The sequence below is a fragment of the Podarcis raffonei genome, chromosome 5, assembly GCF_027172205.1.
Source record: "Podarcis raffonei isolate rPodRaf1 chromosome 5, rPodRaf1.pri, whole genome shotgun sequence".
Lineage (NCBI taxonomy): Eukaryota > Metazoa > Chordata > Lepidosauria > Squamata > Lacertidae > Podarcis > Podarcis raffonei.
The window spans coordinates 65,808,182-65,833,169 of NC_070606.1; the positions used below are offsets into that span (position 1 = coordinate 65,808,182).

At 42.7% G+C, this 24,988-nt stretch overlaps 2 protein-coding genes and 1 long non-coding RNA gene across 4 annotated transcripts in view; 1 reads left to right on the top strand and 2 right to left on the bottom strand.

Annotated features, from left to right (window-relative positions):
- Positions 1-2,959, top strand: part of RAB6B (RAB6B, member RAS oncogene family) — a 54,285-nt gene extending 51,326 nt beyond the window's left edge. For both annotated transcript variants that reach the window (XM_053389867.1, XM_053389866.1), the window contains one exon: positions 1,336-2,959. In XM_053389867.1, coding sequence (XP_053245842.1) covers positions 1,336-1,338 — 3 coding nt within the window. In that variant the 3' untranslated portion in view covers positions 1,339-2,959. The remainder of the gene's footprint in view (positions 1-1,335) is intronic.
- A 1,997-nt stretch (positions 2,960-4,956) lies between these two features.
- Positions 4,957-10,377, bottom strand: LOC128414494 (uncharacterized). The gene is made up of 2 exons (XR_008330676.1): positions 9,381-10,377; positions 4,957-6,204 (listed from the first exon to the last, which is right to left on the bottom strand). It is a non-coding gene; the product is annotated as an uncharacterized LOC128414494 (long non-coding RNA).
- A 4,241-nt stretch (positions 10,378-14,618) lies between these two features.
- Positions 14,619-23,698, bottom strand: SRPRB (SRP receptor subunit beta). Its single transcript, XM_053387438.1, has 7 exons — positions 23,557-23,698; positions 21,549-21,643; positions 20,598-20,675; positions 19,991-20,073; positions 16,763-16,899; positions 15,628-15,682; positions 14,619-14,835 (listed from the first exon to the last, which is right to left on the bottom strand). Exons 1-7 carry the CDS (start codon positions 23,696-23,698, stop codon positions 14,619-14,621), a joined length of 807 nt encoding a protein of 268 aa, XP_053243413.1.
- Positions 23,699-24,988: the final 1,290 nt, after the last annotated feature.

Here is a 24,988-nt window from a genome sequence, read left to right on the forward strand (position 1 = left end):
GCTGGCGCTACTTTATTTTGCTGGTTGTAGAAACCGACCCTCTTCCAACTGCTAAGCCTTGCTTTTCCTTCTCTCCTGATTGCCCCAGAGGGCACATGCGGCAGCGGTAGCAGCGAGTGCATGTCTGGAAAGGGGAAATGACATGGCGCCTGCGAACCACTGTGGCGGAAGAGAGTGTCTGGATGTGACTGACAGCAGCTCTTCTCCCCTAATTGCTGCCTTTTGTGCTTGGGAAAGGTCATCTCCCCTGGGGGCCTGCGCCGAGTTTGATATAGATTACATATGTCAGCGCCACATGCAGAGAGCACAGCCTGGGCTCGGCCCTTGCTGCGTAAAGAGGGAGAAACCAGTCTGTGGCTGGTTAAGGAAGACAGAGGTGTGATGTCATCTCTCTGAGTCCTCAGAGCTAAAGCCTCTGCTCCAAGAGGCAGGAATTCATCCCGATTCTTTAAGTTGCTTGGCAAGCGACAGACAAGACAGCATGAAGGTTTATACAATGCACAGTCACACAAATATTGCAGTACATTTTTTGGCTTGGGTATTTGCCTGCTTAAGTTACTTGCTCACTTGTGGGAGCACCTCCTTACTGTGATTTTTTAACGTTGCCTGAAGTGAGAGCTTTGTCGGAAGAAATAATGGGGTGGTATTCCACACTCCACTGGGAGGGCGTTCTGCTGCTGGAGCAACCAGGCTTCTGTTTCCTCTGCTCCCCATGTACCCTCAAGATCAGCTCTGGATGGTCCACCAAAAACCCCCCTCCCCACAAACTGATTTTGAGGGCATTGGTGGGGGGGAGAGATGTTGGAGAGGGAGAGGAAGCTCTGTTGCACCAGCAAAGCCGCAGTGTTGGAAACAGCCCATGTTCTTTGGCTGTTCACTTATACCGACTTTTAGCTAATACCTCATTCGCAGCAAGAGGAGGAGAGGCAGGAGATATAGGTAGGAAAAAACTTGGCTACAAAGTCAATTCCCAATCTCATCCTACAGAAACCAGTCACAGGACTCATGGTCTGGAGTGGGAACCAAGTGACTGCAGGTGACCATTTTAATTACTGTGTTAGATGGCGGCAAGGAGGACATGTCGTGTGAAAACGGTATTTGTGTACCATCCTCTTGGGTTCTCTACAGGTTTTGGGTACCTGTATATCATGCACTTAGATCTTGTTATGATATGGCATTTAACCAGCTTTGATGGGCATTTATGTTGCCAGCCGACTTGCTTGCTGCTGTTGGTAAAGACACCTTGGTAAGTTGCGTTACCTTGTTGACACTCTGGGAATGATGCACTTCCCTCAATAGCATAAACCTGTTATCTCCCTTAACCCTTTTCTGCAGTGATTGACATTAAATTGGACAAACCACAGGAACCACCACCCAGTGAAGGCGGGTGCTCTTGTTAATGCAAAGCGCAGGATTCGTCAGCTCCATTTGACACCACACGCTTGTTGTGTTGCTTCCTATTGGTTAGCTTCCTAATAATATGAATTGAGTTATTCAATGGGGAGGATTTCTTTTCTCTCTGTGTCTCTCTAGGAAAGGGAGGGGGTGGGTGGCAAGGATCAGACTATGTGATTCAACCACTGGTTCTATTTTCTTTTCTTTCTTTTTTTGGTTTAGTTGTAATATATTGTACTTTATTAAAAATGCCAAAACAATTCAGAATTTTAAACAAGACACTTTAATTGTGTGTATACAACTCTCAGCCATGGGGACTTAATATCCTTTTTTGGGTACTTTTTTTTAAATTGTATATTTGTAAACTTACAGAGAAAACCCCAAGATTATACAGGCTGGCTAGTTTCAGTGTTTGACATAAATGGTAGACATATCCTTGAAGTAAACTAGCCCCCAATTAGTTGACTGAACACTAACTGTGCCATTCGCACTCCAATGAGAGGCAAGCAAAGCATGCAACCACCGGTGTGCAATGTAACAGCTGACTAGATGGCCATGAAAAGGTGGGAGAGAGAGCTACAACTAGAGAAATGTTATTCATGACAGTGGCAGCGCACCTCCATAGTTCCCAGATGCATAAGGATCTATTGCGCATGCACAGCTTACGATCATGCATCATGCTATATTTTACTATACCATGAGAGACATTCCTTTTTTAGCACTTCTGTGGGTGGATACTTGTTTTTAAGACCTTCACTTGTGTCGCGTAGCCTATGTATGTCAACTTTTTAAACATCACACTAGCTAGCATAAGCCACCACACACATATACTATGGCGTGTATGTGAAACCAATGGCATTGCTGTGTATATGGAGGGTTGGGCCCAGCAGTAGCCTTTACTTCCTGAAAAGGCCACCTCAGCCAATGATAGCTGCTGATCTGTAGCTAACATTGGATTGAAGAAGAAAACACTCAGATGGTTTTGCCAAAAAAGGGGGGGAGGGGGGAAATATGGCAGAATAAAATAAAGTTATCCAAAGGCTCCCTCTAAGCTTATTGTTACAAGTAGATTTCTTTAAGGAAGCAACTCAAAATGATGGCCAAGATTGAATCAGAAACTGTCAATTGCTGTAACTTCAAAAGGTAATTCCTTGGGGGTCACCTCACTTTTAGCCAACTGTACTATTCATGGTGGTTGATCATTATTATGAGTGATGATAACTTCTGCATGAGTGAACAAAGAGCAAAAGAGCCTGTCTCTGTAGAAAAGAAGATTGCCTTGGCAACAAAGATACGATAGATAATGTATTTAATTTTTGTAACATGTGTATGCATGTTTTATATTGATATAAAACATACATTGACACACACACAGCTGTGTGAAGGTGTATGTCTACACACCCATGCACAATATAGATGCTTGGTTTCTCCCACTGTTATAACTTTGCAACCAACAACAGTTGTGGAAAATTACAGTTGGTGCAGTGTGTGGGTCTAGAAGGTTTTTGTTATTGTCGGGGAAAAGTGTGATTTGTCATGTCTTCAATAAATTAAACTCAAGATACATGTGAAGCTACAAAAAAAAATGCACGGAGATGTATCTCCAGATGTTGTCAATCAATGTGTGATAGCGCATGTAGTCATATTCTGGCATTACTCCAGAGAAAGTGGCTGTCATGAGGTCTCATGTTAACTCATGGTCATTTCAGTCAGTGAAAGGTTCCAAGATGTTTTCTAGTTCAACTTTTAGCCTACATTACAGGAAATGTCACGGTGATCACCACTATGTGATAACTGAATTAATATGGTGTTATCTTTTCCTCTGTGGAATAGTGCTACTTTTGTGCCATTCCTGTGCTGCAAAACAACAACCACCACCACCACCCCCTCACATGCTTACCAGCACACACTTCGGAGGTCTCTTTTGCTCATGAGTAGCCATAGAGAAGCACTAGCACCCATGTGCCCTTCTAGTTTGTCTAATTGTAGCCTGCAGCCAGAACAAGTGATCAAGTTTTCCTTCTTTCTCAATTCCATTCTCCTTTAACGTATTAGCTTCTCTGCTGTTTTCTCCTCAATTCTCCCTTCTTACCTTTCCCATCATCCTTTCAAGACTTCCTGCCTTCTCAGTTTTGTTTTTTGCCTCAATCATCATAGAAGCATTATTCTACCTATTTGCATCTAATGCCATCCTCAACGCATCGCTGCCTCACTCAAAGAGCTTGAAAAGTGTTGAGACTTTGTGCGTTTCACAGTTAAATCATGTGAAATGATCCTAAAGTGACATTTTGAGGAAGGGGGTGGGAATCCTCAGGGGCAGATTTGATTTGAAAGATTGCCATCCATCAGATGTTCCTTCTGCAGGGGTACTTCATGAGAACATAAGAGAGCACTTTGCAAAGGGTGAAACTAGATGAACTGAAAGTGTGTTGGGGGGAAATCAATGCTAAGTAAGTCAGGCATATAAGGTAAGTGAGCTGATTATCTTGAATTCGGTAACCAAAAGGAGGCAAAAGCCTGGCTTACACTTAGAAAAAGGTCACGAGGAGGTCCAAAGCAATATACTGATCCAGAAATGTGAAAGTGTTAGATTTAATTGAATGGAACATAGCCGACTGCTTCTACTAAGCAAACAAATCCAGTGTTTAAAGTGGGGCTTGCAAATGGATGAGCATTTGCACAAAACAGTGAGCAGAACAATAACTAAATGACAGCATCCATTTGTCAAATGCAAGCAAATAGAAACATAAGTTTCCCCCTTCCTAACCACCATAGGCAGTTCTTATCAGTGAAAAACCAGAGACTTCACTGAGACTATTGGTTTCCAATGAACTTAAGCTTCAGAAAGAATAATCATAGGTTAAGTGTCCAAGATATCTTAAATATTATTGGCACTGGCAAAGTCTCAAATACATATACCCCAAAAGCCTCCCCAAAACATATTTTTTAAAATCAAAGTTTTGGTTATATGTAGTATGCCATAACATTTGTGACAATAACACACGGATGAGAAAGCTGATGATTTCACGAAGGGTCAGAAGTCTAAATACCTTGGAACAAAAGGGCTCACAAAAGACATTTGTGAGCACCCTGTGTTGAAGTCACAAACTGAAGGGATCAGAAGGTCCTCATCCAATGGCTTTAACTTCTAATGTAGGTGATTGCTGCAGTCTGAGGATATTGTGCTCTGCATGCATGCCAGTAGCTTCCACTGGAAACTAAAGCTGAAACTGAAGAGGATGGGATGGAGCAGGAGGCATAGAGATTTTTACTGTTAGCACCATGTGAAAAGAAACTGAGTAGACAGACTGTTTCACATGAAGAGGAAAGAAAATAAAAGGAAACAACTGGACTGTGGAAATACTGCCCTACAAAGGTTTGCAAAAACCATTACCATAAGTAATGTTACCATAAGTAACAGTAAATGTTGGAAAGTCCCAAACCTCAACAAATGCCAATACAATACCACAGACACAGTTCTGTTGGAGATAATTGGTATGGTTTACTTCCAAGAGCTCAGCTGACCAGAAGAGAATACAAATTGGATGCAAACAAGCAAGCTACTTTAGTACAATTTTAATCTCTTTCAAGCACATGCAAGGCTACAACTAGACAGCAGTCGTGGCACAGACCGCCACACCCAAGTTCAAAGTTTGTTCATCGCAAGTTTCCATTTTTTTGACAGGCGAATTCATCAAGCAGACATTGAGCTTTGTCTTTTGGCTTGCAAGGATGTAACTAGCCTCATTTTGACTCCCTAACCGTCACCAGGCCAGATCAACTGGCTGAATAGACTAGCTCCAGGTGAGCAAGCAGCAGGTTCCAGCACCAGCATAACTGAGAGTTAACATGCATTTTTCGAAATGATTCCTTCAGTCTGAGCAGCGCTCCCCACTATGCAAAGAGAGAACTTTAAACTGGACACATGGGGGGGAAATGAGAAAATCCATTTTGCACACATTTATTTGTACTCTTCCTTTCCACAGTAAAAACCATGCTCAAGGCAGCTTATGACATGAAAAAAATTACAAAAGTAATCCTCAAGAATAGTACACAACCAAACTGAACAATTTCCACACAAATCACAATAAGATCTAAAATAAAGATACACAAATAATAGCAGCAGCAGTGCCCCCAAATAAATCCCCACACAAGACCCCAGTCTAGCAGTTTTGCTTTGTTCAGAGCCAGAGAGAGTGCCATTCATAAGTAGGAAACCAAGGAGAGGACTATGTATAAAGAGAATAAAACGCAGTACTATGGGCATTATCATACCTGAAGGTTTAAACTTCTAGCACATATGCTCCCATATTGAAGCATATCCAAAGACCCTTTAAAGCCGCCTGCCCTCCTTCAGGCACTGATAGACAAGGCACCCATCTCCCAACATGCTGATCCCACATGAATTGCCAATCTGTTCTTTTGTGCCACATGAGGTACCAATTAGGAGCTCACCCGTTGCCCCTCACTGTATATTAAGAAAATAAATGTCATGTTCTAGAATATGAGTACCATTTTCTTACCCTACCTAATTAAAAAGAAGCCTGGCACTGGAGGAACAGGCACACAATCTACCCAGAGACAAACTTGGATAATGATCAAACAGCTTAGCCTTCATAGCATTCTTAAGCCCAGACTTGTGGGTTATCACCTGAGAAGTCCCTTTTCGTTTTCTCCATCTTTCTTCCATTTTCTGTACTGAAACATCATACCCATTCTTGAGCGGCTGCAGGCAGTTTAGGGCAGAGTCTTTCAGTTTCTCGGTAGCTTGGTGGAGGATATTGGCTGCCACGTCAACTTTCCATAAAACTGTATAAAAACGAAACAAAAATAAACCAGAACTTAGCATGTTAGTCCAATTAACAATAAACTGTCTTATTCTCAAACATGGTCTCGTGGCTAGAATTTTTCAGTGGCTGTATTTCATGGGGAAATTCCACCTAAGCACGTCATCGCAACTCTAGTTGCTGTAAGCATTCCCTATATCTCTCCTAAGTTTTGGAAGAAACATTAAAGGAGCACCTGCACTCTGCGGTTGCACTGGCCTACCCAGGCACACATACATTTCTCATGACATAACTAATGGCGGGCTCCTCTTCATTATCATTTCTTGCTTAGAATTCCATTATTCTTGCAAAAGACCTTCAGAAACCCAGCATACATGTCTTTTACTGACAGTTTCATCCACTTAATGCAGGCAATTATACATCTCCGGGCTTTTTGGAGCAGTATGCACAATCAGAAATCCAATCATCAGTTATTAGGGACAGGGGGTGGGGATTCAGAAAATACGGCCAGTGTAGTCTCTGGCCAGGGTTATAGTCCAAAGTATCTGGCAAGCACCAGGTTTGGGAAGGCTGCTCTGTACAGCCCCTCACGCATGAGAAAGGAAGAATAGCACTGCTGGATCAAACTAAAGGCCCATCTAGTCCAGCATTCTGTTCCCACAGCGGCCAACCAATGTCCATGGGGAGACCATAAGCAGGACAAGACTACAGCAGCACTCTCTGCTCCAAAACAGGGACTCTTAAGAGCTGTTCTGTGGTGAACTGAGACAGTGTATAACTCAATAACCTATTTCTGTTTCAGTGGTAGCCACAGGGCCCATGGGGCAAGTGAGGTAATCCGCTTTAGGCAGCATGAGCCACTGGGGCAGCAGATCCCGATGTCAATCTTTCTTCCCCCTTGTTCCTGATGTATAGCTTCCCTTATCCCTTCTTTCCCTGACATGGAGGGAGAAGCCATTTTGGGGTCCACCCCAGGTGCCAAAATGTCTTGGGCCTACTCCAGCTAGCCATGTTTACAAATATGCCCGCCACTGTTTTCTCTCAAAGCAACAGACTCTGTGCTGGATAGAGGGGCTTACTCAGGTTCTCCTTTTCAAAAGTGAACACAAGAAGCAGCGATCCAGAGCTTATCCTATCCATCAGAACCCTGTATGTCTAATTTTAAAAGGTTTATTTTTGGGTAGGATTCAGGAAGAGAAGGAGATGGAATGTATCCGTTGCCTAAGAGCATTTTTAATTAGGCAACTCATAAATTGAATAATACGATCATGGACTCAACACAGCACAAAAGAAGTGAGAACACTCTATGTACCTGATCATGCATTTGAACATCTGGCCACCTAATAAGTTTTAGCATTGTATCACATGCCCATGAAGTTCAGTGTAAGAGAAAGCTAAACATACATCCAAGAAGCATTTTTCCAGGTGAATATTGGGGTTCTTGCCGTCATGCAACAGAAGGCTATGAGGCAAGAACCCCTATCAAACTGGCAAGAGCAATTGGCAGATATCCAAAAGACGAGCAAGAAAACATGAGAACTGCATGAAATGAATTCTTCCTTGGCAAACAAGAGCAGGGGTAGGCAACCTAAGGCCCGTGGGCCGGATGCAGCCCAATCGCCTTCTCAATCTGGCCCACGGACAGTCCGAGAATCAGCATGTTTTTACATGAGTAGAATGTGTCCTTTTATTTAAAATGCATCTCTGGGTTACTTGTGGGATGTAGGAATCTGTTCATATTTTTTTTTCAAATTATAGTCCGGCCCACCACATGGTCTGAGGGACGCTGAAAAAGGTTGCTGACCCCTGAACAAGAGGTTCAGAGGGTGGCAACATGAAAATGGACCTTTTCAGTGATGCACCCCCATTGTGGAACACACTCCCTAGGGAGGCACACCTGACACCATCTTTATCTAGTTTCAGATAAAGTTTCAGACTTTATCTAGTTTTTATTCCCCTGTTCCTCCCCCCTCTTCCTCCCCACCCCTGCATAGTCCCTAAATCTGTTCTGGCGTTCCCCAACCCCCTAGAATAGATTTGAGGAGAGTACATGGGATAGATGAGGAAGGAGGAGGAGGGAAAGTCCCTCTGTGCAAACAGAAATCCTTCCCTGGTGGGACACATTATGAAAATACTACACCCTCTTTCCCCCAATTCATATCATGGTGTCATTCCCGATTGCCCCCTCCACCCACAGCTGTTAATTACTTTAAAAATCTCCCGTGTGCAATAGCTAATTATGTGAACAGCATCCCAAGATGTTTGGTCCAAAGACTATCTCAGAGTATGGATGCAAAGCAGCCCCATTAGCACAGTGTTTTATGTACTGTTTGCCCAAACTGCTTCAGTTGTGCTAATATCAGAAAACACAGATGGCAGACCTTCAGCCCTACAGATATTGCTGGTGTATCACTTGCATCTGTCCCAGTCTTTACAGCCAATGGTCAGGGATGGCAGGAGCTGTAATCCAACAACATCCAGAAGGACACAGATTCCTCATCTCTTGCATTTAGTTATTCTTGCTAAACTACATTTTAAACAGAAGGCAGGCCAAACTAATGGCACACGCTGCTAGGAAAAGATACATACAGAATATAAAGCAGAACTTACAAGCCAATAGAGTTTATCATCAGTTGCAATGTGGGGGTGCACTCAGATACTTCGGCTTCTTGCAGAGAGCAGCACACATTATGGGCTATGTAGGAACCACATAAGTTCCATATGATAATCCAACATGTGTGAAAATTGTTGCGTTTACACCGAGTGATTTACACATGTGGATGAAGCACTGGGAAGTTCTCAAAAGTGTAGTGGAGCTTCCGTTCCCTCCTCTCCTCTCCACCCTCACCCACTCAAGTTAATTGAAGAGATTAAACCAGAAGGCAGAACTAATAAAGGCTGGCTGGGATGAAGGGCTGTCAAGGAACAGCTACTATAGCAGTCTCGTGAGCAATCTGCAAAGATCACACAGGGGAGGGTCCTCCGCTGAACTAATTGGCAATCCAGAGAACAAGCACTAGCTGTAGACAGCCAAGACTAAAGGGAGGGGGCACAGCCCCAAGGGAATAGTTGCCAATGGAATCTGGGCTGTAATTGAACTCAACCATAAGTCACAGTAATCATTAGATCATTCCCCTTACATGCACTAGTGCCATTTTTTTAAAAAAAAATGTTTTTCAGCAGCACAAATTTTCTTACTGTTCAAACAGGTCATTTTCCTCAAAGCCATCACCAAAAGCTTCACATCCGTTAAACAGGTTATCTCCAAAACCGTGTCATTTTGTTGTTGTACAAAAGAAACCATGGTCAGCTATGGAGAAAAAGAGAAATCTTCAAAATGAGTGGATGAACATATCCAGCTTAAAAAAGAGAGATAATTTCAATAACACATTTTTATATAGCACTGGGCTTTTCCTGTTGTTGTTAACATATAATCTTGCCACTATAACATTTTAAAAGTTAAGTGCTCATTTGTACAGTGCCATCTATATTATATGTAGAACCGCCCTGTGACCTCTGGGTATACGGAAGTATATAAATTCAATAAATAATAATAATGATTTACTGAGTTCCATAAGCAAGCAGGCCCTGATCCAAAGTGCTTACAGACAACATTTACACAATGCGAGTGTGATATCTTAAAAAGTGCCACTAAGAATTATTCAAGTGTTGCCAAAATGGGGCTGGTGGCAGGGGAGGCCCCTGAGGAATCTCGTCAAAATCTATTGCATCAAGTTCTTTTTTCCATAAAAGGGGAGATGATATAGTGAGACCTAGCCCAACAGCCACAAACAGCAAGCTGTACTATTAAGCAATGATGGGCAATGGAAGATCAGACAGCAGGCTTCCTATTATGTCAGCAAGATCTCCACACATTTTACTATAGACCTTGACAGGTTGATAATAGCCATCTGCAATGTCAGATGGACTTTGAATGACCTCATCAGAACTGCATGACCACCTTTGTATCTTACAAAGTTGTTCCACATGCTTGAGCAAATTACTTCTATAGCTGTTTGTTAATATGGCTTTATCCTGTCACATGGGTACATATTAGCTATTTGGGGTTGCACCCTAGTCCCACTGGAGTCAGAACTAACTTTTCACATTGATTACAAGAGGGTGTACGTACAACAAGTTTGGCTTCAATCTGTTGTTTCCATTTTAAATGAAAAATTATTCTGCAGAAATACTGTATTATAACACACACACAAACCAAAAAACCCCAGGGAGCAGAGTTATGACTTTACCACTGAATTTTAACATGCACAATAAATTGCATGAAGTGTAGGAACGTCACAGTGAATAACAGAGTTTTTTATCTCTTCAGTTCCATCCTTGGAGTTTTCTCCAGAGGCTACAAAGCATTATAAACTGCTACAATAAAGATGAACTGGAAACTCACGACAACAGCATCCTGTGCACAAAAGCTTGTAGAAATTCACCAACAAAACTCGAGCTTTAAAGTCGGTGGAAACTGCAGCCAAGATGTCTGCTGCCTTAGGTGCAGTGAAAGAAGCTATTCTATCACAAGTGTTTAATATTCAACCACTAGTCCAACTGGATTCTAAACATAGGAAGCGGGCCCCTCACACAGCGAAATATACTGGGCCAGCCATTGAGGGGGGGCTGTTTGGGTTAAGAACTGTCTTCTCTTCTGCATCTGCTTCAACAGTTTCAATAAATGCATTTCCTATGTGAGGCCAGAATGGGGACATTAATGTTGCACACCTTATAATCAACTTGCGTGGAGCTGTGTGGCAAACAGCAGGTAATAGTGGATAAGCAGGCCTCAAGTTGCTGTACCTTCTCTTCCAGCAAGACAACCAGCTTGCACTTGCTGCAGGTGTAGTTCCACATATTCTCAGGCAGGAAGACAAATGTGGCACAGGTGTTGCAGAACACCACAGCAGCTCCTTTGCCATCCACATCTCTGGAGTCTACATACAGTGGTACCTCAGGTTACAAACACCTCGGGTTACAAACACTTCAGGTTACAGACTCCGCTAACCCAGAAGTAGTACCTCAGATTAAGAACTTTGCCACAGGAGGAGAACAGAAATCACGCAGCAGCAGCATAGCGGTAGTGGGAGGCCCCATTAACTAAAGTGGTACCTCAGGTTAAGAACGGTTTCAGGTTAAGAACGGACCTCCGATATGAATTAAGTTCGTAACCAGAGGTACCACTGTATACTGTGAGAGAGCACTCCAGGCCTCTCCCTCAAACTCTCTTGCTAACCACCCTTGCGAATGCGAGGTCACAAGCTCCCAGACATTGCAAACAGCTAAGCAGAACTGCTGGTGGCTGCTAACCCCTTCTCCCAACTCACTTCCTCCTTTAGCCTGGATTCCTCTCAGAAGTAGCTGCTCCATCTTAGACCATTTGCTCAGACATGGGCACACCCACAGAAATACAAACCCATAAGCAAGCCTCAGCTCAGACAAGCAACTACAGTGGTACCTCGCAAGGCGAAATTAATTCGTTCCGCGAGTCTTTTCGTCTTGCGAGGTTTTTCGTCTTGCGAAGCACGGTCAAGTCGCAACTGCACCTCTTCAAGCGGTTTTAAGAAAAAGGAAACAAACTCGCAAGACGTTTTCGTCTTGCGAAGCAAGCCCATAGGGAAATTCGTCTTGCGAAGCAACTCAAAAAACGAAAAACTCTTTCGTCTTGCGAGTTTTTCGTCTTCCGAGGCATTCATCTTGCGAGGTACCACTGTAGTCTGAATTCAAATGACACAAGCTCACTCTCTGCAGTCTCTTCCAACAATCCTTCGCAAAAGTCTGTTTACAAGTCTTAGTCACAAGCTCCCAAATATGGCAAACAGCTAAGGAGAACTGCATAGAACTCTGCATAGAACTTAAGATTCCTCTTTTTCTTCTTGTTACAATCCTTCAACTTACCTGCTGAGCAATAGGGACTTTCAACAAACCATGGGTGCATTCGAAGTCAATAACAATTTCCTTTGACTCCTGGGGTAGTGGCAGTGCGTGAGCGATTTTTCCACTCTCTTGCATTCCTCTCCACTGCAAGACTTCTTCCAAAGAGAGCTAGGAATTAACATGTTATGGCAATGTTCCTCAGTGGTGATGCGGGATTAGCTGGTGTTGTGGAGAAAGAGGAGAGGATGGGCTTTTGTGTAGTGGTATTTTGGTGGCATGTGGAAAAGAAATTAATAGTCTCTCTCACCTTTGGACAAAGCTCTCCATGAGTCAATAAGCTTATTTTGGATTGTAGCCAATCATGCTCCCCACACCACCATATAAACAATGGATGAGTCCCATCCCACAGACTCAGCCAGCTTTATTTACCTTCTAGCCTGAAGTTATTTTGTGACAGATAATGCCCTAACATCAATTTCAGAATTTTTGCTATAAGTCAACACAGCTACTGTTACAGTCTGTGTAAAAAAAAATTGTTACTGAGACACGAATTAGGATTTCTTCTAAGCATATAAACATTTTGTACAAGAGTCACAAACACAAAATCCTGTGTTTGAAAATGAACTCACTTCAGTGAACCAGAACAGTGTAAATGCATTGCTTCACTGTCTTATTTTGAAGAAAATATTCATGACAATGACAAGGGATACCAGAGCTGCAGTAGAGAAATTCCAGTCAAAAGTTAGTCAAACATCTTTATTTACAGGTATCAGCAGAGAATAATTTAAAAGAGATGGATTCCTGCATCTTTGCAGCTCTTGAATCCAATACATACATGACAGCAACTTTAGCCATGGGCATAATGACAAGCACAGTACATGGTCTGAATTTCTTACTACTGGATCGACTTGGCAAGAGGGTTGTAAGGGTCAAAGCAAGAGAACCCAATACCAACCCCATTCTAGAGCTTAGATTTCAGACAGGATCTTGCTGTTTCATGTCCAAATGTCCCAAACTCAGTTGCACGCAAGTATGAAACCAATTTCCAATACCATCCACAATTTGGAGCACACCATGACGGCTGAGCCACTAACAATGAACATACAAGATGCACTTAAAACATTAGGGCTGTTCCAAACAGTATGGAAGTGTTTTTACAGCAAATTCACTGCAGGAATAGGCATATGTCTACGGGAATATAGTAAACAAGCATCCAGAAGCAGTAGTTGGGTGGGATTTAGACAGTTATAGACACACATATCCCATTGAAACAACAGTGTTCACTGCTGGGATATAAAATTCATAAGCTGTAAAAATCTTTTCAGATTTTATGCAGGCATCCCATCCCTGTTTGTGGCATGGTACCCTGAGCATCTTTCTTTTATTTAAAAATATGTATGTTAAAAAGCAAATCACATTATTACACATGGACATTATTTAGAACCGCTATCCCTGGCTTAGTAGTCAAGCACAGCTATGCAGTTCTGACAATTGTCCTAACATATCACAGGATAGTTAAAATTCTTTTGTCAGACATATTTCCCAATACTTGAGATAATGACAGGTCTTAGGGCACTGTGGGAAGGCTTCAGTCCACCCATGGATAACATATCCAGAACTGAAAAGCTACGCACTCAACACTCCCTTGGTGTGAAGTTTATGCAGAAGGTTATTTTAGTGATTGCCAGATCTAAGAAGGGAAAGACTCAGCCAGATCAGCCAAAGAATAGGGAGTAGTTCATCAGAAACACATTTCGAACACTGTAATACCAATCAAGCAAAATGTAGCACATCACATTTCAGTCCTCCCTGAGTGGAAAAAAACTATTTGGAAGTAGAACCCAAAATATTTTCCTCGGCTACTTGAGTTTTCTGGCTTTGTGCGACAATTATTCAGTAACAATTATTCGCAGAAACAACACAATGCCCAAACCTAGGAGGAGAACAGCAATTCTAGGCATTGCAAGCAGTGTCCTCCCCTGCTGATGCATCTAACTAGCAACCCATAGCTTTCCTTCACAAACACAATGCTATAAGAAGAGCAGGTTCCATTCACTCCTGAATATTGTAATGTTTCCCAGGTAATGAAAGGGACAAGCAAAAAAAGTGTGAATGGGCAAGTGGGTATTCACAAGTATCTCAGGTGAGAATATGAAGGCAACCCAGAAGTGGAGAAATTACAGTCCTGGAATAATAGTTCGAAATAACTCCACAGTATCTTGCAACTTTCATCCAAAGATAGAATCCTTGTTTAAAGACTCTCTGATTAAGATGAAGCAGGGGAAACTGCTGCAGGGAGTGAGAACGGAAAGCGCAATGGGGGCTGCACTTTGCTGAAGGATCCCTGTTATCCCAGCAGAGCATTCTGTAACAATGAATGGGTTGCTACAGGGTAAGCAGAGATGGCCCAAAACAGAGCAGAACACAGAATGAATTTGCCCTTATTGCAGTTCCATGTGCTACTTTCACCCCATCCCGGCTGTTCCTGGCAACGCATTAGACTTCATTCCAATTCATACCATTTTCCCAGCGGTTGCCTATGCTACCTTCCCAGGTTCAGGCAATTTTTCCTAGCCATTTTTCCAGGTCTTCAATATCAGCACTACCCTCCTCTCCCTTGCCTCCTCTGGCACTGCATTCAATAAATTCCACTTTCATGGGCAGTTGGGAGAAGTCAAACTCCTTGCCCTTCTTCCCAAGCTGGGAGACAGATCCAGAGCCTGTGCTTTCCAATGTGCTTGGGGCAGCTGAGAGGGTCACTCGTAAGGTATTGCTGTTGGAGAAGAGAAAATTAACTTTAGAAAAACAAAAAAAGACTGTGAAAGCCAAGGCTAACATGTACAACCCGCTTATTTAGAGATATCCACTTTAAACTGGCAATGACAACATTCTTCTTTCTGAGGGTGCTCAATTTTATCACACTGAATAATGTGATAATATAGTTTGTATTTTTTTATACCATTCAGTTTCTAAAATGCAAACCATATGCAGTGAATTAGTAAAGAGGGGGAGATACAGCAGGATTGGGGGAAATTGGCCTGTGGGACTAGGAGAACTCTTCCCCCCCCCTCAGTGTAATGCCTACACCCTTTTAAGAGGTAGAATCCCAGTCAATTAAAGATGAAAATGTATTTTCAGGATCGCATTTAAAACTGACCAACCCAAGTTATATTACTGCCACCTGCTGGACACAGGAGAGGAACTGGAAGCAATCTGTTACCTGACTAATTATTAGTGAGATGTCTGAATCATGGCAGTATTTCAAAAATATGTGATACACGTGAACTGATTTGACTAAACTGATTTCTACGTCACCGTTCAGCAATCCCCTCCCCGCCACTTCAGGCATCTGAACAGTTTGGAAACTATGGTCAGAACTGTCCTTAGTATACATTTCATTTCTCATGGCAAATTATTGGCTCTGTGTTCCTTCCTGTCATCCTTTTGCAATGAACTGTGAAGCTTATGGGGATACTAAGTATGAGATGTAAAGTCAGATGCAGTCAAGAATTCTGGACAATACAACGTACACATGAATGAGATTTGACAAACCCTTTCAACTTACAGTTCTCTCTCCAGCTGCTGTTGTATGAGTTTGGAAGATTTTGCCATTGTAACATCTAAGGAAGGAAGGAAGGAAGGAAGGAAGGAAGGAAGGAAGGAAGGAAGGAAAACCTTGGGTTATTTGGCACTGAATATTTCACCCACAAAAGGAGCCTGCAATTTTGCTACAGGGTTTTTTTGTTGTTGTTGGTTTTTTGCTACTGGGAATTCCTAAGTGCATTGTACAAAGGCCTCACTGGCAGTTATATAAAGGGAAACTGACAGAGTGAGAGACAACTGAAGGCTCCAAGGAAAAGAATGGAACTACCTTTTAAAAATCCTTGTCAGCAAAAAGTCACTGAAAGCAAGCAGGTTAAGCAAGAAAACACATGGCAGTAAAAACTATCATGCACTCTCACAATCCATTCTTTTTCCTTAATTTGAGAGCAGTCACACCTCATATTCATAAAATTACAAGTTGATGCCACGGTTCAGTTCTTCGAGTAGAATTCAAAACTGCACTAATTTGATAGTTCTATACAAATATATAATAAAATATTACATTAAAATTAAATTAAAATCCAAATGAATTAAAACTCTTGATGACAGGCATCAAGAACCAGCAAAAGCCAAGGCAAATCAAAAAGTTTCAGATTATGCTGAAACTGTAATAGTACTGGTACCATGGCTTATTTGGGGGAAGAGACCATTCCAGAATATGGGCACCAACACAAAGGCTCTCTTCCTGGTTATTGCCAGAAGGAAAGCTGTAGGTCCTGGCACAGCCAGGTTGGCCTCTGAAGTTGAGGAATATGAAATGACAGGACTACTTCATAAACAGACTATGAAATGGTCACCTCCTATCACAGTCACAATCAACTGAACAAATATAAATGCTATATTCTATTACAACAGGGATTGGGAACAGCAAGTAAAAGGATGTCTCTGCTGTATGATTACAGGCTATAGAGGTTTTTTTATAGCGCAGCCTGGTTATTTATCCAATGTAATGTACAATAGTTTCATTTGGATGGCATATAAAAGAAACATGTACAGATACTCCATGTCTTAGGCAAGAAAAAGGACATAGAAAAATGCCAATTGCTGTAAAAATCTACCAACAGTCATGATTTTTATTCCAAACAGACATGCACTACCTTGCTTGTTGCAGGCTATTAGCAGGGGAGGTGCATTTTTCAGCACTACGTTGTCAATCAGGAGCTGGTACAGGAATTCAGCCACATCTTTCATCTCCCGCTGGAATGCTACACTATCCACAACGAATACAATTGCCCTGTGGAATAAAAAGAGTACGCTATGCATGGTCTCGTATGGCACAGTTCTACAGCTAGCAGCATCGGTGAATAGATGGCCTCCATGGAACGTTTAACTGCATGCAAGCAGCCCTGGAATTCTGCTCTGAGCACAAGCTTTGATACTGTCTGTACTGGGATGAAAGATTCAAAATTACTTCAAGGGCTGCTTTTACATTATTGCTAACTCACAAGGGCTACACTAGCACATTATCCATGGGGAAACAATTGAGGCACAATTTTCATTCAGTGTATTCTTTAACAATGTCCTGAAAGCACCAATTTCTCTACCCCATTGCAGGCCTCTCTGAATAGTTTCCCACAGAATATATCAAAGTCATTTCACAATAAATTTTCACTCACTGCACCACGTCTGTAGCCCCGCATCTTCGCTGCCTCTTTATTTTACCCTCTTTGCCCCATCTCAGTTCATCTCCTTTCTTTCTAAATTTTGTTTCTATTTTTGCTGTTTGTCGCCTACCCAATTCTATTTCTACATGTTCTCACCAACTTTAGCAGAAAGAGAATACAGTGGTACCTCGGGTTGCAAATGCTTCAGGTTACAAACTCCGCTAACCCAGAAATAGTACCTCGGGTTAAGAACTTTGCTTCAGAAGGAGGCCCCATTAGCTAAAGTGGTGCTTCAGGTTAAGAACAGTTTCAGGTTAAGCCTCCGGAATGAATTAAGTACTTAACCCGAAGTACCACTGTACACAGATGTTACACTCTCTTTTTTTTTTTAATTTAATATTTATTAGGATTTTCAAAAAACACACAACAAACAAGAACAAGAAATAAACAAAACAAAAGAGAGAAAAACAAACACAAAAATACAAAATATTCAAAACTAAACAACAATAAAAACACATAAAAGTTTCTGATACTTATTGTTCTTAACCTTATTTCTCAGACCTCCTCACACCTCCCCTTCTTGTATTCCCATTTAAATTGTCAGTTCAGCAAGTCCTTAACTTATTTCTTTACCTTAACTTATACATTTATTCTAACTTACTATTGTTTTACTTTCCTTCTTTTTTCCATTTCCTCCATTTATTTTTAACAATCTTATTTTCAATTAATTTAAAAAGAAAAAACCAATTTTACCTTATTAAAAACACACATCCATACTTATACCCCATTAATTATTCTTAAACCTTTTTCCTGAAGTCGACCGACATTTCCCTTCCACGATTTGCCCAATTTCCTTACCATTAACTAAATTATAAAAGACAAATTATCCTTATACACCCTTTGGATTCCCAACCTCCGCCCACCCTTTTCCCGGTTCCAGACCCCAACCAATGTCCATCAGTCTTTATGTTATTTATTTAGCCTGGAGATCTCACGTCCGAGGCCCTTATATCTCTCTCAGTTCCTTTCCGCCGGTCTCTTTGATGGTCCTTAATGTTAAGCCCCAAGTCTCGGAGGGGCTCCGGCCCAACAGAATCCATGTTGCTTCCAGCCAGTCCTCCATACTTAAAAGCAAAGCCTATGGGGTGCTCCAACTCTTGTTTCAGATTTCTTACAGATCCAAATGTCCCCAAAGCTCCAGCTTTCACCTTCAACCAATTTGTAATCCTCAGGTCTTCAGGTCTCCTCCCGAGGAGATCTTTCCATTTTCCAGATTCCCATTCAGACCAGGCTTTCCACATCCAATTTTTATTATCCTTTTTTGTCATCATGTCAGGCCTCATGTTGTAACTCTCCTTTAACTCCTGCAAATCTCCTGCTCCTCCTTCATTTTCTTCAAAAACAACACATTGCTCCATCGTTTCTACGCTTTCAGTTTCATTTATTTGTTCAGTTAAATAGGCTTCCTGTTTCAAGTCCTTATCAGGCTCCAAGCTGTTGTTTACTGTCCAGTGTAGTAATGATACGTTTGTAGACAAAGCATTGTATTCATCTTTCAAGTTTCCCAAGAGAACGAAAACTCTGTCTAGTTCTGCTTGGAATTTACATACTCCAGTCATTTTTGTAGTGTAATGTCCTTATTCCCCCTCTAGGGGGATTTTAGTTCCTTAATGTTCCTTTCAGCTCAAAACCAAAAGTCCAGTTATTTTGTATCAGCCCTCCTTGTTTTTAACAAAGTTGTACCAAATAAACCAGCAGAAACAGCAGAAACAATGTTTTCTTTTTCCAGCTGACAGCTAGCTGACTAACAGCTCACTTGACAGCTGTCAAAATCTTCCATACACCAGGCTTTCTCATAGGGCGTTCCCGGGTCTGGGGGGGGGGGTAAAATTTCAGTCCCCAAGTTCTTTTTATCCTCCAGTAAATCTTCTTATAGTGTCAAAACCGTGAAATCAAAATCTTTTCATTAAAAAAAAACAAGAAGCAAATTCTTTCGACCTTAGCTGCTCAGTCCTTTGCTTTAAATTGTTTACAAAGAGGGGGGGGTGACTTCCTTTTTAGCCCCTTCCCGCTCGTTCCAAATCCAGAATTAAAATTTTTTATAAAGTCCCAATCTCCGTATTACTCACGGGTTTATATTTTAGAGTCCAGTCGATCTTGGAAGAAGTTGGCGCTCTCTGTCTATGGCTTGCGGCTTCACTCCGTAGGCGAGGGAGTACTCTCAGCACCACGCCTCACCCTGCCTCCGTTCCGAAGCCTTTAAAAAGGCTCCGTCGCAGATTGGGGGGGCGCAAATGGTGCCCGCCGAGTCTCTGTGTTCACAGGCATCTGCGCCTGTGATTTTAAGGGTCCCCGCTTCGCCGCAGCGGCCAGACCCAGACGCTACGGAGCCGATTCCCTCCGGAGCTCGGAGGGAATCCGCCATTAAACAATGGCGCCAACCCGGAAGTCCCCACAGATGTTACACTCTCAGCAGTTCACCCAAGTAGTCTCTAGCACTTGCAGACTGTGTGACTAGCTAGACTTGAGAAACTGACCCCAAAGCTACTATGCACCTAAATACAGGTTGTGGAAGAACAGTGGAGACGTAGCGACTCAAGTATTCTCCCCCAACCCATAGGTGCCCAGGTTTAATTACAGCAAATGCATACAGCACACCACCATCAAAGCTCTTTTTGGCTACAACCTGAATGCACAAACATCCATTCCTCTGATACTTACCTAGCTGCAGCCTTGAACCTATCCAAGAACTGAAGACGCAAGCTCTCATGGCCTGGAAGGTCAATCAATGTCACATTTGTTCTCTGTAGGAGAAGCAGTAAATATTTTGATGAACATTTAATGAGGGAGACATCAGTCTACTGTATTCTGCTTGGATCCATATGCTCTTACTTGTGTTTAAATCATTATCAATCTCTATTGGTTCCAAATATTTAATGCACCATTTTCATATAAATATTTATAGTCTTTCACATAAATGTTATAAACAGATTTATTTAATTTTGTAGTCGAGATGTTGTTGGATTACAACTCACACTAACCCCAGCAAGTATGGCCGGAGTTGCAGTCTAACAACATATGGATGGCACCATACTGGCTTCTTCTGCTTTAGACACAAATTGCCAGTATTGAAAGACAGAAATTAGTTTTACATCTGCTTCCCTTCTATCACTGAATTAAAGGCAGCATACATAGTGTTTCCACCAAGGCACAGACCCAATCAGCTTTAGAAAGGTTGCTGCATCATATCCTCTTAAGAATGTGCCCTGATGACTTTATATGCAATTTCTAGGAACATGACAGAACACAAAACATTACATCTTCTTACCTTGTCATTATTTACTCTGTACAAGGCAGAGCTATCAGTTATAGAAGTCTGTGTATTTCGGAAATTGCCTGTTAATAGCTAAGAAAAATAAAAGAAAGAGAAAGTGAAATATTCATAGACTAATTAAAACGATTTGACTATAGTCTAAACCACAGCAGAAAGTTGGAAAGAGCCATTTTTATTTTTTTTAAAAATAGTCCCTTGAATCTTAATCTAACCATTTAATCCAACAAAACTAATCTGAAACAGAATATATCAGTAGATACCCTGACAAATACCCTGATACCTTTGACAAAACATTTTTTTACAAATATATCTGCATCTCATATATGCTGCCTACTACTGAGCTATGGGACGTGGGTGGTGCTGTGGTCTAAACCACTGAGCCTAGGGCTTACCGATCAGAAGGTTGGCGGTTCGAATACCCGCAATGGGGTGAGCTCCCGTTGCTTGGTCCCTGCTCCTGCCAACCTAGCAGTTTGAAAGCACATCAAAGTGCAAGTAGATAAATAGGTACCGCTGTGGCGGGAAGGTAAACGGCGTTTCCATGCGCTGCTCTGGTTCGCCAGAAGCGGCTTAGTCATGCTGGCCACATGACCCAGAAGCTGTCTGCGGACAAACGCCGGCTCCCTCGGCCAGTAAAGCGAGATGAGCACCACAACCCCAGAGTCGTCCACAACTGGACCTAATGGTCAGGGGTCCCTTTACCTTACTGAGCTACATTAACAACTAATTTAACAGTGTAAGTTAGTACTCCATGCTTCTACTTTACCTTACAAAATGAAGTGCCAAAAAACTTAATCGGAAAACATTTAATTTTTTCATACCTTACATCTCAGACAGCTTTGAAAACAAGAGGGAACAACCTAAGGAGTTCTCCTTTCTTAAAAAGAATGGGAACGTGACAACAATGTATAGGTCCAAAAGAAACTGAAACAGGAATTCACATACCCTAACAAACAGAAGTGTTTTCCCTGAGTCACACAGACCCACCAGAAGCACTGCTCTCCGACTGCTCTTTCTGGTCCGCACAAATATCCAAATCACTAGAAAGAAGGATAGAAAGAAGGATACACCTCTGAGTGTAGTTAGGCTTATACCCAAGGCAACTCAATTTTCTACCATGAAAACAAGCTATTTAATACATGCCTCCTCCAATTAGGTCTTAATGCTGCTTTAAGTTTTGTACAAAAAAGATGCAAACATTTTGGGGACATAATGATGTATACATTTCTCCTATATCCGATACAGGAAATTCATTTCTCAGAACAGCCAAACACATTTTTACATCCACACAAATAACATTACACCTCACAGTAAAGTCTGCTTTTATCTATTTCTACCATCTTTCTTTGTAGCTGCCCAACTTGTATAGTTTTACTCAAACGTAAGCCCCACTATGTTCAATGGGGCCTACTGTCTGGTAACTGTGTTTACACTACAACCTTAGTAGTATACAATATAGCAAAGATGCATCTGATTTGTCATGACAGAAAACATGGGCAAATTCATTATCGTCTGATTTATAAAGGATGTGATTTCAGGCATAGCACATTAAAGATGATCACAGCACATGTGCCCTGGTTGGGACCAGCTGAAGGGGAGAGGGACTACAACTACAACCCAACCACCCAACCCCCCAACCCCAATTGCATCAGGCTTGAGGCGCCTTGGATTTTGCAAAGGTATTTCTCTGCCTTACTGGCCTCTATGTGGAGGGTGATACCAGGGCCACTCTGCTACCACAGAATTCAGTCATCCTACCACAAGGCAGCTTGAGATCTACTGGATCCCCTACTGGCCCCATAGCTGTCACTCACTGACATCAGGCCTTATGGTCACTGTCTCTTCGAGCTCCTGCCGTCGGGACGGAGATACAGGACGATGAAGACAAGAACGAGCCGTCTTAAGAACAGCTTCTTCTCCAGAGCGATCTCAGCCCTGAATGGGAAGCCTGGACTTTGAAAGTCATCTAATCTTCCTTGCTGTACTATACTGTATTGTTTTAATTAGTGTTTTTATGGAGCAGTCGAGTAATTTCGTTGTCCCTGAGAGGGGGCAATGACAATAAAGATATTATTATTATTATTATTATTATTATTATTATTATTATTATTATTGCCGTCCCAGCTCCAGGCTGGTGCCCAGCTGGGGTTTGAATTGCCCTGCTTAACTAACTTACTTATTGTAAACACTTGTATTAAACTTCCAACCAGTATAAGCTCTCCTGAGAGAACTTACAAAACTTTATAAAAGCCACGCATACACCCCTGCCCAACTCCTCCTCCTCCTCTATCTGGTATGGCAAGAAAGGGCACACTAACAACCCCCACTTTGAAACTTGCCTCTGCTATGAACCCTCCCTGGGGCCTTATGCAAGTCAAAGCCCACCTGTCTCACACATCTTCAACCCCACTTTAGCAACATGAGGATAATAATAATAATATGAACCCCCTTGATGGGATTGTTGTAAGTAAGGCCTACAGGAACCCAATGCCCGTAGAGCCATTAGAACACACTAAAACACGGCAGAAATGCCAGCTAATAATAACTGTGACACTAAATGTTACAACTCCAGTCCAGACTTTTAAATTTCGGTTCTATAACATGCAAATGAACTGCAGTTCTTTGGAAATAAGAACCACTGCATTCTGCTTTAAGAGTCTTCTTACGGAGCAGGCGCAATTCCTACGAAAGAAGACGATCTCGGATCCCTAAGAGGCTCGGTGTCTTTAATAAGAACTGCAGGACAGGCAGCTCCTCAGCAGGCGCCTTTTCCCAGCGTGAAGCTGCAGCCATGCGGAAAGCTACACCTGACTAACTTCTGCCTGCCACGCGGCTCTTAAAGGCACAGAGCCTGACTGGGAGGCTGGCTGGCTGGCGGGGCGACCAGGCAGCTCTTCCCCCCGCAGGCAGTGGCGCTCGCCTTCCCTGCCACCGAAAGAAGGCCGGCACTCACGGAGACACGAGGCGAGGAGCACGAGCAGGGCCACGGCCACCGAGACGAGCAGCTGGGCCCTCGCCAAGTCCTGGGGCTGCAGCGGAGCATCCTGAGGAGAAGGCGACCCTTCGCGCGCGGCTGTCACCTCCACCGCGTCCATCTCCAACCGCTTTCGCCTCCCACGAGCTACGCGCGACGCGGCGACGACGTGTCCTTCCCGGGACTCGTCTCCTTCCGGCCAGCGCGCGCAGCGACTGCTGGGACGCGCGCTTCGGTGGCCCAGGTGCTTCATGGGAGTTGTAGTTTGTTGCCCACCCCCGCCCCAGCGAGTGCACACTAACACGGCTCGTTCTACAGGCGACAGGAAGAGGAGAGCGTTGGAGGCGGCGGGTCCGTAGACCCCCAAAAGGATATCGCTGCACGTTAAGCCGCAGTGCCGGATATACGTATAAGCTAAACAAGCTATAGCTTAGGGCCCCACTCTCTTAGGGCCCCCCCCAAAAAGGGGGAAAAACTGGATGTACATTTCCAAAATATAAGATAAAAAATAAAATAAAACCTGCATACAGCAACAATGTTTTGTGTTGTGTAGGCTCGTATGATGTAATGGGCTCCACCTGCTAGTCTGCTCCCTAAAATATCACTGGTTTGCTCATTTCTACATATAGGGTGCCTACATTCTGCCTGGACTGGTTGCATGGCAACATGTGCAAATGGCTTTAGATACCTATCAGGTCCATAAATTACCACATCGCATATATTCAACACAAAAAGCAGTGACAATTGGTTGTTGACAAAGGACAGCTGGACGTAGAAAGGGCCCCATTACCTTCAGTAGCTTAGGACATTATCAAACCTAAATCCAGCCCTGGTTAAGCGCCATTGGCGTTATTGTAAGCATGAGCTTTGGGGGGCTACAAAACAGGACCCACTTATGCCTAGTGGGCAGGTGTAAAGCCAGCAAAAAGCATGGACGTAGCCAAGTGGGGGTGAAGGGGTTGCAGTTGCCTCCCCCCTGTAAATCATTACAAATATGAGGTTCTGACGCCCCCCCCCAACCAAAAGCCTGCCCCCACCCATGGCAAAAAGGGAATGAAACTGGTGAGAGAGGGTTAGTATTTGGGGAGGGCACCTTGCTGTTGACCCGAAAGTGAACGTTATTCAACTGAAAACCAAGAGTGTGAAATTTCCAGTGTGAAACTGCTGGACTTCAATATCTCAGTAAGCGCAGGACATATTTCCTCAGGGCAGTGCTGGTTCCAGGCTATTTTGTGCCCCGGGCAAGGCTAAATATTTGCAAATCCCCACCAACACAAACAGCGTTTGCAACTTCTGTTTTCAAAAACAGGTAACTTGTAGGGAAAAAATGAAAAGCGCAGAACTCAAAACTGCTAATTTTTTCTTAAATTGCAAGAATAAGTAATATGTATATCTTTCTCAAATGTTTTAG